The sequence below is a fragment of the Cuculus canorus genome, chromosome 1 (genome assembly GCF_017976375.1).
Source record: "Cuculus canorus isolate bCucCan1 chromosome 1, bCucCan1.pri, whole genome shotgun sequence".
Lineage (NCBI taxonomy): Eukaryota > Metazoa > Chordata > Aves > Cuculiformes > Cuculidae > Cuculus > Cuculus canorus.
The window spans coordinates 61,709,483-61,722,285 of NC_071401.1; the positions used below are offsets into that span (position 1 = coordinate 61,709,483).

At 39.8% G+C, this 12,803-nt stretch overlaps 1 protein-coding gene across 7 annotated transcripts in view; it reads left to right on the forward strand.

Moving 5' to 3' along the window:
- Window positions 1–12,803, forward strand: part of ARHGEF7 (Rho guanine nucleotide exchange factor 7) — a 131,482-nt gene that overhangs the window by 39,402 nt on the left and 79,277 nt on the right. The window contains exon 1 of one of the 7 annotated variants that reach the window (XM_054064708.1): window positions 11,365–11,418. The exons of the other annotated variants lie outside the window; for them this stretch is intronic. Coding sequence (XP_053920683.1) covers window positions 11,392–11,418 — 27 coding nt within the window. The 5' untranslated portion in view covers window positions 11,365–11,391. Of the gene's footprint in view, window positions 1–11,364; window positions 11,419–12,803 lie in introns of those variants that run through there. 7 annotated transcript variants of the gene reach the window in all.

Consider the following 12,803-nt stretch of genomic DNA (forward strand, 5'->3'; position numbering starts at 1 on the left):
TCTGACTTCTTTGAACTGACAGATAGTCCTGGCAAATCACAAAGATACTGTGCTTGGTCACTCTCTCTGACTATTCTCTGAGTTGTAGCATCAAGATGAATTATATTTATAGCAAAGCCCAGGAGAAGTGCTGTATTTAAAGGAAATGGAATAGCCTGACATTTCAAGACTTAACAGAAATTGTTAGAAGAAAAGGAAGAGATGGAGTCCATGTGAGTTGCAGATAAAAATTGACTCTTCTGTCCACAGAAAAGATGAGTATCTGAGGTCGATAGGATCTCAGTAACGAGAGGCATGGAGAAGGTAGGAAAGTTGTTTTCTATTACTCCTTGCACAGGATCTAAGGCCGACTCAGGAGAAGAAAGCAGTTGGCAAGGTTGTAGTGAATGAAAGGAAGTAATTCTTCACACTGTACCTGAGCTGTGCAAATAACTTCTGTGGGTTTTTGTAGAAGTTGAAAATACATGGATTATAGAAGTGACTGGGGAAGTCTAGAAAAATCCATTTAGGGCTTTTAAACGCAGATGGTCCCTTAGACACAAACTGTTGGAAGAACTTGGTTAGGTATTACTGTGTAATATTTGCCTTTCTATAGTCTTCTTTATTGGCAACCCTTAGGTGCAGGCTTTGGAGCTCAATAGGCTGTCATTGATTTTTTTTTTTTTTTAAATTTATTTTTATTTTTTCTTAAGTGCTTGTCCCGATTCCACAGAAAGCATCCTGAGATGCTGCTTGGAGTAGAGTGTAGCCCTTTGCTACAAGTTCTTGTTGTCAAGAGGAGCAGCTTTAACTTCTGGTTTCTGCTGCATAAGCAGCAGTTACATTAGCAAAAGAGCTTGCACTGCAACAGTCTTTCCCAGTCACTGAAGTATTGTAACTTGTAGGATGCTCAAGTCTTCATCAGAAGGTCCCACTCTTCGGTGCCTGTGGAGAGATAACATTCCTGACCTTACAGGGCATCACCTACCATGGTCATGGGCTCCTTGGCGTTGGCTGGCTGCACAGGTGATAGGAACAGGCTATCTCCATGTGACTACCATCATCAGATGGTGGCTGAAGCTTGCTCTGTTCACTGTGTGCTGTGGAAACCTGGGACCTGCCCTCTGGATCAGGACCTAAGCAGCTCTGGTTAGGTACTATGTCTTGCAAGTAAGAGGCTGAATGTAGAACTCTTGTGAAGGCTGGAGCGCGAGTGGTTGTGTTTTGGAGAGGGCATTTAAGTTGGGGCATCTGCAGTGAGGAAGATGATGGCATGAGACTAGAAGAACCCTGGGCCGTGAAAGTGAGAATATTTAGGAGGAAAGGAGGAATTGAAATGTACTGTTGGGCTTGGCTGCTTGTTGTAATGCTTGGCTACCCAAGCTGATCATATATCCTATCAGTTGATGAATAAGAACTGGAAAATTCTTGCGATAGCTAGTTTCTTGGAAAAGTTATCTGTATTTCTTTCAGATTATGTCCCCAGGCGTTACTATGAATAGGCAGAATTAGTGTGAATTTCTTTTTTGTTGTTGCTTGTAACCTGCTTGAGCCCATCTTTTATTAATGTTTATAATGTGGAATTTTTTATAGATATTCCTAGAAACCAAAAGTTTGAGTTCCTTGCAGAAGCTCATTACTGAACATCAGCGTGATGCTGAATGGTTGGGATGGGAGTGGGTTGTGGATAAGTTGGGGGGGTCTCTGCCAGAACCCCCTATTGGAAAATATCTGAGCAACTGTGACGTTTCTTAGCACCTCAAGTGAATCTTTTTCCCTTGGCAGATAAGATGTTTTTCTCCCACGCATTGGCTTAAGTGTTGATCTCGTCCAATACTGAACTGACTTTGCTCATGAAACTTGCAGCAAACTCCTACTTTTTGCTAGATTAATTTTCTGCCAGTTCTGCCGCTAGAACTGAGTTTCTGTAGGGGTTTAATGACCCCCTGAGTGAAAGGAGCGTGAGGTGGTGTGCGAGAAGGGAGCATGGGAAGATTTCCCTCCCTAAAGGTTGCTCTGATCTGTGTGCTTGTGAATCCTGAGCGGGAATGGTTTACCTAGACCTGCGCTACATGTCTTGCCCTTAGGTCATGAGGCTGACTCGGTTGCTTGCCTGACAGTTGCAGAATGCCCTTAAGTTAGAGGCTATTGCATTAAATTGGCTTTGGTTTTCTATCTTCGTCTACCAAAGATGCTGGGCCCCTTGCTGCATAGGCAGCTCCACCAGCCCCACAAGAGGGGTGGTCACCAGAGCAGGTGGTGGTGAGGCTCATCCCTGCTGCCTGGATAAAGCCCTGCACCTGCTCTTTCAAAGTGGCTTTTATAACTGATGGAGGATCCTGGTTCATGTTATTGCAGGTGCCTGGGAGAGAGGGAGGGATCCAGCCCTAGGCTCCTTTTTGACAGTAGTTTTACTGGCTGAAATCAACATAGTAAGCTATGAATCAAAGAGAGCTCACTTGGGAGGAGCTGTAGTTTAGGGGGGTGTGCTTTCTATATTTTGTGCTTTTTTTTTTTTTAAAGATTTTTAAAACTGAAGTATTGAAATTAATTCACTCTGATCTAATTGAAACCTGAAATCCTGGTTTTGAGGGTTGGTAGATTTCTGCTAACTATTTTGGAATTACTTTTTTCCAGTTGATGATTCTAAATTAAGGTTTCAGCAGGCTATATGGAAATTCAGTAAGCCTTGATTTTTCATTTTTTTGGCACTTTCCGTGGTATATTCAGGAAGCGATGGAGATTTCTGATAAAATCCCTTCTTACTAGAAGGGTGTAATCCTTTCCCCCCCCATTTTTCTTTATTGTGTTTCAAAGTTATCATTCGTTTTTCCTCTCCCACTTTTTTCCACGTCTAATCATGCTTAGTCAAATTCTGACCCATGCCAGATGTCTCAAAATATCAAATCCCCTTCAGCTCCTCATACATATTTAATTTTCATGTTTCTTCTGATAATATGCTTATTTTAAAAGATGCATGTGCACACCAAAATGAGTCTACTAAACGTGCTGATGAGCAGTAGGTGAAACTGTTTGAGATCAGTGAGGCTGTTCTTGTGGCTTCTGCTTTGTCTGTAGTTCGTTCTCCATTCATGCTGAATCTGTGCATCATCTGATCACTTGGCTGTATGCATTCATTCCAGATGAAACGTGAGCATGTGATAGCATTTAAGTTGTGGTTAGAGCACGTGGTAGTGTAGTAAAACAGCCAGCGGGCTATTTTAAGAGGGCAGATGATAACCTTTTGTAGTACAAAATCTTTTGCAGTAAGATGACTCCTTCCCTGTGCCCCCAGCTCTTGCTCTCTGACGTGCTCTGCATGTGTCTCTGTCTATGTCTGTGTCTAGCTATTTTAAAACAAGAAGTCTGTCTCTGTGATCTTCCTGTGTGTCTGATACTTCGATAGTAGTGACTAAACTGTTATTTAGCCACTGACTTCCCTGTTCTGCAAATGGAGAGCTGGATTGCAGGTAGCACTGCCTGTTCTCAACCCAGAGAAACTGGTTTTTCCTACTCTTCCTAATTTTTCATGATATAAATTAAGTTTTGGTTTTTTTTCTTCATTAGACCTTTTCTCACTCCATACAGCGTGCCTTTTGCAACCAAGCTGATACTTAAGAAATAAGTTGAGAAATGTTGTCAGAACATGTATCTAGACAGAAGGCATCTGAAATCAATTACAGCAAGCTGTTCTTCCTATGTTTTTAGGTAAGAGTGCGGAGATGTTCACAGTTTAGCTGATGTGTATTTTTTTAGTTTAGACAATACATCTAAAATTCAAGTATTCCAAAAGTAGACATCTCTCTTCCTAATGTTTGAAACATAGTTGCAAAGTTTTTCAATGTATCAACTCCAACTTCCTTAGGAACTGATTTATTCTGAGCCTTATTAAATTCAGTGTGTCACTGTGGAGTTCAGCCATCGGAAAACAGCACTTTGTAAAACTGCATGGAGGTTATTCAGTTCTGAGTGTTTACATTCAGGATCTGCTTTCAGACCCTGGCCAAGCCAGCTGGGCAGCCCATTTCAGTAGTCTTAAGTGACTGTCATTGTAGTCCAGTAATTTTGATTTCTGCTGTGACAATGTATAATCTGCTCGAGGTCAGTCTCTGGATAATTTCAGTCAGTGTAAAGTGTCGGTCTGGTGTTTGTGCAGAGCCATTTCTGTGGTGTTCTTTCATTAAGGCATTTAGCTTGTTTGTTTCCAACTTATTGGTTGGGGAAAAAAAAAAGAAGTCAGGAAGAAATTGTAGGTATATGAAAATGATGGAGTCATAATCATAGAATCGTAGTTTCATTTGGGTTGGAAGGGACCTCAAAGATAATCTAGTTCCTGCTTTGGCCAGGGACACCTTCTGGGGGATCAGGTTGCTCAGAGCCTTGTCCATCCTGGCGTTGAACACCTCCAGGGATGGGGCACCACAACTTCACTGGTCATAATGTATGTTACACTTTAACATGGGGAACAGTTTCCAGACTCCATTACAGTAAATTTTCAAGTAGGACATTTATCTATAAACTGGAGGAGAAGGTGGATATCTGCTTGTGAACTTCACCTAGTACTTCAGGGCATGATAGCCATCCTCTAAACTGGAACTTCAGTACGCTTATGTTCTCCATGCTGCTCCATCACGGTAATGTTGAATGGGGTTGGTGGAAGGGTAGGTGCCCCACAGGGTCTGGAGTAGCAGAAGTTGTGGGATGAAGGAGTAGTTTCCCAAAACGATTATCTGCTACACTGAGATTAGAAAAGGAAAAAAGTGCAGCCACTCCAGTAACCAGCTACTCCCACAACTTGCAGTTGTTCCCATCTAACCAGAATGATAGTCTTGTGGAATGTGGCCAGTTGAGTGTTACAGACATCTCTTGAATTTGGACGACCAAAATGTGACTTTTATATTTGCAACTTATTGATAAGCTAATTCAAACTAATTATCAGCATCTGTCTTATAGAAAGACCTAAGAACTGACTTCACAGACTTTTTCCTGCTACACTGGTCTTGTATGAATGATGCATCAGAGAAGAAACCAGTTTCATTGTATGTACTCTGAGGCACAATCCTGGAGTAGATATTAGCATTTTTCTTGGGTGGGGAAAAGCGGGACCTTGAAGCTGCTTTCCTTCTCTCCCTGTTTCTTTTGGGAAAGCCTCCTATTAGTTCTGTGGGTTTTGCTATTTGTTTGCTTTTGTTTCTAAAATTTGGACCGGCCTTTTGATTAGCTGTGGCACTGTATCTAATCCCCATGGTAGTTTTGGCTCTGAGTCCATTCCATCCTTTGGTGCTGACTAAGTTTGTCATCTGTGGTGTCCAAAAGAAACACTATGAAAGCGGGAGCCTTCTTTTTAGCAAAAGATTATGGCCTCACTGTGATTTTTCTGTAATATCTATGCTGATAAACACTGCAGAAGTATGTGCTTTTTTTTCATTCCAGGGTCAGATGACACAGGTACTCTCAGCAAGAAGAAAAACTTTGACACACTTAGTTTCTTCTGAGATGGTTTTGTAGGTACAGAGACTTGAGCTTCAACCTCTGAAGTGTTGCTAGGGTACACAGCTGGCTTGGTAGAGCACATCAGATTAAGTAGAACCCATTAGCAAATTTAGGAAATTAATGTAACTTGTCACTAACTTGAGCACCCAATCTTGGTCATCTGAATGTATTTTCGTTATTCTGTGTAGCAAGCCTTCACCTGAGCAGGTGGACTTCGTATTTCAAGAAGTGTCAAGTGCTTTGGTCTAATTTTTACTCCCATTCAAACATAGAATCATAGAATGGTTTGGGTTGGAAGGGACCTGAATCATCTAGTTACAACCCCCCTGCCATGGGCAGAGACACCTTTGGTTCTTTCATTCTTAGGAATTAGACTGTTGGGAGAAGGATGAGGTAGAGTTTTTAGATCTTACTTTAAGAAAGAAAAGCTAGTTATAGTTCAGTAGGATATCCTTCAGCTTTCTTTTGTAGTTTTTCCCAGAATGTCTGATAATGTAACCATGTCCTTGTTTGTCAGATATACTGGCAGTGCTCTTATTAGTAAAAAATTAATTTTTACTATTTTTATCACCAAGTGCATACTCTGATTCATAGCAGAGCTATCTGTATTTATTTCCCAGCATGTATGTTATGGTTGTTTTTTCTCGGTCGTATGTGTGTTCTTACATAAACACAGTATTCCCTATGCATTCCAGCCTGGATTTTCACACCTATGTTTCCTGAGATATTTTAGGAGAGTGGTTTACATAGTTGTTTCTGGCCGAGTTTTCCTGTTGAGATGCCTTTCTTCATTGGCACTACAAGTCACTTATGCAATTAGCTTGTTTCAACTAAGTGATTAGATGTAACCTCTTGCATTGGGAAGTGATGAAGCATCTCATCCTCAGTATCCTGATGAAATATTATCTTCACTAATTTCATTCCGGCAACTTACTTTTGCCTGTAGTTCCAGGACTGTGGATACTAAGCCTTAGTACTCAATCATATATTAATACTGCGTGTCCCTGAATGTCTTCCTTTCAGTGGCAGTTGTGATTATCGCTGTGTGGTATCATCTATAACATTCAAAACCTATTTGAAAGTGATATAGGATGAAGATGTGAGAGATGTAATGTAGTTCTTGTTTTCTTCTACAGGTAGAGATTTGGAATGGGCTCGTGTTTTCTTATGTGCTTATACAAATGTAGGCAGTGCTTACCTATCTATTTCTATTTTTTAAATTACATCTTGGTTTGCTACTACTAGGAGTTTATAGTTAACAATGCCAAATTCTACAGCTTTCTTACTATTAATTCAAGGATACTAACTTACTGTATCACATTCTAAAACCAGACAAATTTGGAGATCTTCAAAAATTGTACTGTTCATCTCCAAAAAGTAACTTGATATTTACTTGTCTAGATTTGGTTTTTGTGCCATTTCTGCTTGGGTTGGTGAAAAATAAGTTTAGTTTTGGCAGTGGTTAGATGCTGACTTGGAAGCAGTTGCTTAGGTGAAATGTTATGTAGTATTTGAAATTAATGTTCTGCAGAATCATTAGTGCTGTGGTGAAGCTGATTTGGGCAAAAATTCTTGGAGCTGGAAAGCTTTTAGTACATCTTCAGGGACTCTAAAAAGTTGTTTTTAACCTTTTGTCCTCTTTTGATTTGTCTTGTAAATGTATATTTGGATACACGCACATGTGCACAGATGTGCGCACACACTACGAACCTTCCATATACATTTTTATTGCTGGTTGTGCCTGCTTTTGTAGATAAGATATTTGGCCTTAAAATTATTCCTAATGTAGGAATTAAATAAGCCTTTCTAGGTGATGTGGTGGTTTTAGCTCAATTAAGTTTTTACTTTTGAGGAACAGGGTTATATGAGCAGTAAAATTTATTCCAGATCTCTTAAGTTTTAGATACTCTGTACCACTGAGTTTTAATTTCTGTTGTGAACTGGTACCAAATCACACAGAGATCCCTCATTGCAGGTCTATTCTCCCACTTATTTTCAAACTTTTCCTCGTCTCTAATTTTTGAAACAGAACTTGATTTTATTTTTTTTTTTAACCTCTCCCTTCTGCTGTGCATACAAGATTTAGGCAACATTATGCTTCATCGAGGTTTCTAGAACATTTGTAATCATCTCCTCTTCTCCCCGCCTTCCCTTCCTCTCTCAGTTGTCATAGTTCCCTGCTTTTCTTATCTCTCCTTTTACTGCCGCAGCTTTCAGATGATAATTCACGCTCGAGGAACAGCTGCTGCATAATAGCTGAATGAGACTCTGCTCCACTTACAGCTGACCCAGTGTGAGAATAAATGAAGAAATTTGTGCTTTGCATGCAATCTTACCTATGGGATCTTTTTTCCAGCTTGGGTGCATTAGGTGTCATTACAGGAAGGTGGATAGTGGATGGCCTCCCCTTGCCAGCTGCTCTAGGGGTAGAAATATCCTGGGAGTGGTTGTGTAACGAAGCGAGGTGTTGGAGGTTGTTAATGTTTTTTGAGAAGGTCACCTGTTCCTAACTGTGAGTTGCTTTTTTTTAATCCTACCGCTTGTTTATTCATGTTCGTGTGGCCAAACCTGCCGCAGCCTGCGCACTAGGAACAGGTGGAACGACATGTTGTACGTGGTCATGCTGCACTTTGCCAAACCACCCTGCTGATTTCCTTTCATTTCCCCTGGATGAAAGAGCCAGCGTACTCGTAATCTCTTTGCGCTATAGGCTCAAGGCCACCAAGCTGAGCTGGAAAGTGTCCTGCCAGTTCAGTACACACAGCCTAGGGGTTTACAGCTTATTTTAGGGCTGGCTGGCGAGGTTAGCAGTGGCAGCCCTATCTGTGCTGTGCAGATGTCTGGGCTGCTCGTAAGTCAGCTCCTCAGCTGCTGCAGTTTATGGTGCAGTGCTGTAAAGAAAGCTGTCATCTATTTTTGTCAAGCAGATGCTTAAAATGTTAATATTCACTGGGAATACTGTATCTGTGTATAGTCAAGGCACTAGCCTAGCAAGGAAATAGTTATTAAGAAAATTCTATTTTAAGAATAATTAAGAAAATTCTCTTAAACAGTACATGGACTTTCCTTACTATAATTGTTAGATACAGCTTTACTGATGCTCTGTTTTTAAGGATACAAGCAAGTTGAGATTGGTAAAAGATCAATTTGAAGAGAAAGCATGAGTTTTGAAGCTTAGCTGGACCACCCCCAGTTTTCTCTCATCTCCGGTTGTAGACCTTGTCTTATCAGGAGGAGTACCTTAATATAAAAGTAGTTCCTTCAGTAGTAACTGGCCTCTGACTTAATGGGCCAGAATGGGAGAATAAAATAGTATAAAGGATACCCGAGGCCTTGAAACTATCTGATTGGAAAAGAAGAATACTGCTGCTGTTTATTCTATGCCTTGATCTGCCCATATCGGCTGTATTCTGAACCTTATTTTCTAATTTCCTGTTGCTTTCACTAATTCCTCAGTTAATGTTTTTCCAGTTTCGGTAGGTACAGGTTGTTGCAGGGATATGAAGGATGAGCATTGCTATGTTAGTTTTATTTCCTTATAGCTATTAGATCATAAACACCATTTGAACGAAAGCCTCCATCCACTCAGGGTTAGTAGTTCAGGTAACCTAAAATGACTTTGATGTATTACCATGGCTGATTTGAATGTAATGGAATTTAAACAGATGTGCACAGAGGTCAGTCTTGTTTTAAAATGAGAGGATGGATTTGGTAGTTGAACAACCACTATGTGGATGAAATAGATCTTTTAAGGCATTTCATTTGCTGCTAAAGAAATTTCAGTAGTGGAAAGATAAGTATCTCACGAAATTAATTTAAAAACTGTCTAATTAATAGGATTTAATATAATATAATTACTATATATATATAATATAATTACAATAATATAATATAGTTACAAATGTGGAATGACCACTCAATGTACACCTTGCTATAGGGGATTTGCTACCATTGGTACTCAACCATGTTATTTAACAATTCATTGGTGACCTGGAAGAGGTCATAAGATTCTTATCAATAAAGTTTGCAGCCAGTTGAAATCCTAGGGGCAAAAAATGCAGGCATAGTTATGGAAAGCATGGCTTGTATTATTGGGAATTGGTGGGATGTATGAAAAGGGAAGCCAGAGTCTATGAGACATGGTAGGTGATCATCAGGCTTTGTCAATCAGTGTCTGTGATCAGAAGGGTCAGTGTGTGCCCTGGAGTGTATGCGTAGTGTTATAGACCATGTAAGGCCCCTTATTATCAGGCAGTTTGGTCTGGTCTGCCTCTGGAATACGCTGCCTGTCTGGGATATTGATGTGGCAGATATTGAAATCCAGAAGAGATCAGAAGAATGTGAGGAAGATGTTAAAAGAACAGGAAAACAGGCAGTTAAGAAGAGGCACACAGGGATGAGCCTGCTAAACTTGACGTTCATTGATTCCTCGCTACCTATCTATAAATCTCTAAGTGCTTCCTGTATAAGGTTCCTAATATAGTCCTGGTCTGTCTTAACAAGGGAGCTTTATGTTAATGCTTATGTAAGACATATCTACGAGTGGTCGGTTCTGTGAAACTTAAAACCAGAAGTATTTTATTTAATTTGTTTGTTTGAAATATTTGACTTGGCTGGGTCTTCATCAGATGTGGTTTATGACAGTTTTAGATTTGCAGCCTGACTGATGTTTTATCTGACTGTCTCAGTGGAAGATGACAATTGGATGAAGAAGATGGTAAAAACTTGATCACAGGTGGAGTCTCTGCAGTTAAAAATATGGTTTGCCTGGAAATCAAGGGCATGTTGGAATTATTTTTCCATAAAGCCATGTTGAACGTCTATATGTGCTTGTCAGGTACTGTTTAAAAGACAAATGTCAATATTTCCAAGGTAATATCTTTCTAAGTGTTTGTGGTTTTAGGTTTTAAATGCTGTTGTGAGCATGTGCAAGTTTGAATTCACACTGGGCTTCTGACATGACATAGTGGATTAAACTGGTACTACAGAAGATAATTTAACAGTCAGTTCTTACAGCTGATCTGTCTGTAAACACCAGAATAAAGATAAATAAACACCAGAATAAAGATGGTAGTCCACACACAAGTTACGCTTCTCTTGAAAGCTGGAGAAGGTAGTTTTCTCTGTCAATCCCATGGAAGTTTGATAGAAACAAAGATAGAAAAGGTGGGGCTTTTTGTTGCTGTATGTGTTTGTGTTTTTTTTTTTTCTTTTGTAAACAAGATTTTTATAATCATAGACTCATTTGGTTGGAAAAGACCTTTGGGATCGAGTCCAACTGTATCTGTCCACTACCAAACCATATCCCTGAGCACCTCATTTACCCATCTTTTAAATCACTCCAGGGTTGGGGACTCAACAGCTTTCCTGGGTAGCCTCTTCCAGTGCCTGAGAACCCTTTAGGTGAAGAAATCTTTCCTAATATCCAGTCTAAAACTCCCCTGGTGCAGCTTCAGGCCATTTCCTCTTATCCTAATCTATTAGATGACTTTTTAGCAATTTAGCCTTGTAACTTCAGAGCATCTAAGCTTTCTTCCTCACTTTTTAACTTTTTTTAGTTTATTCTTTAACATTTTTTAAGATGAGAGGAAGCCTCTCTGGAGGGTGTCATGTCCCCCTTTATCAAGTGCTACTAATAAACATACTGACCATGAGTGGCGTGCTGAGGGCGCCTTCCTGTCAGAATTGCTGTGTGTCAAATTGCAAGGAAGCAAATGTTTCTCGTATCCTCCCATTGTGTTCTTTCCTGTAATGTAGCAGACTGGACGTGTGTCCTGGATACAGGCTTTTTTATGGCACTATACGTGTTGGGATGATCCAATCAAATCATTCTTGGTATCCCCTATAGTCTCACCATAGCAGGAAATGAGTCTTCCTTGTATCCTGTTTTTCTCCAGTTAGCCTGACTTTGGAAAGCTCATGGCTCTATCAGAATCCAGAATGAAGGTGAGCTTAAAATGCATTTAGTTTTGTGTTGCGTTTTTTTTTTTTTAAAATTTTTTAAGTTTTTGTAACTTCAAGCTTTTTCTTAAATATTCCTTTTGTTTATTTACTTATTTTTAATAGTTCTCTCTTCCCTGTAGTATCTTTCTGGTGGCTGCATTAAGCACATTTCTCTCTTGTATTTCCTTTTTTTAGGATCAGGCCATTGTTTCATTATTCCATTATTCTGTTCATATTCATACTTCTAGTTTGCTTGTTCAAAACTACCACAACTAACATGTAGCTAACAATGAAAATTTTGCACTCCTGATGCTTTCTTGTTCCATAACAACCCAAATTTTTTTCCCCAGTTTGAGCGGTGGTTAGGCTGACCTCCGATCTGGTTTTGCATTTAAGCCAGGTTTTATGTGTTCTGCTCTCAGTTTTTTGATGTCTTTTCTCATCTCTAGTTGTGATATTATGAAAACTTAGCATATCTTCATCCTTTATGTAAAATCAGTGAACTCTTTCTTGTTTAATGTCTTTTTTGCGTACATAGTCTTTAAATACTTCCTCGTGTTTCAAGTAAAACCTTACTAAATCTAGGCAATTCCATGGTCTTTACAGCTTCAAATAAATAAGAGTAGTCTATTTAAATTATCTGTAGCCCTGTGAAACTTGATGAAATATTTATTTGACTGACTATGTGCGTGATAACTGCTTGGGGTATACTAGCGTTTGCCTCTGACTGCTTGATTCTGTGTCTGTGTTGTGATATGTCCTGAGCTGTATACACGATACATGAATTTGAGCGGTGTCAGCACCTGTACAGCTGAGGGAGAACTGCTTCTCGGCAGGACCACAGAAGGTGCTTGATCTGAGGGGGGGAAAAAATGTGCATGTTAACTCTTGAGAGTACCTCGAATGTTGTGAATGCTTTGGGAGATGTTTTTTCTTACTGAATAATACTGTCATTAAACGTTTCCTAAATCTGATCTACTGCGTCAGTCTATCACCTAACCAATCCCAACTGGTCTGGCAGATCTTTCTGTGGTTACTTTAGGTAGCTTTCGTGAAAACTTTCACTTCTCTTGGGCTCAGCTAGCCCTGCTTTGACCCTTTTTTCTCTTCTTGCCTGGGAAAATGGTTTTTTCCTCTCCTGCCTCCAAAGGCTGCTTTCTGGGGGTACAGACTTTCTGATAGTGCCTGTGGGATGGGTCTGATATCAAGAAAATAAACAGGTTTTTGTTGACTTTTTAGATAAAAACTGCTCCGCTGTGGGAAACTAAATCGCTTTTTGTTTCTTAAGTCAGTTGGAACAACTGTAATAGCTCTATTTTATTGTCTTCTTTCTAGTCTTGCACAAGGGAATACTGTGACTCCTTTCAACCTATGCAGAATCTATTGCA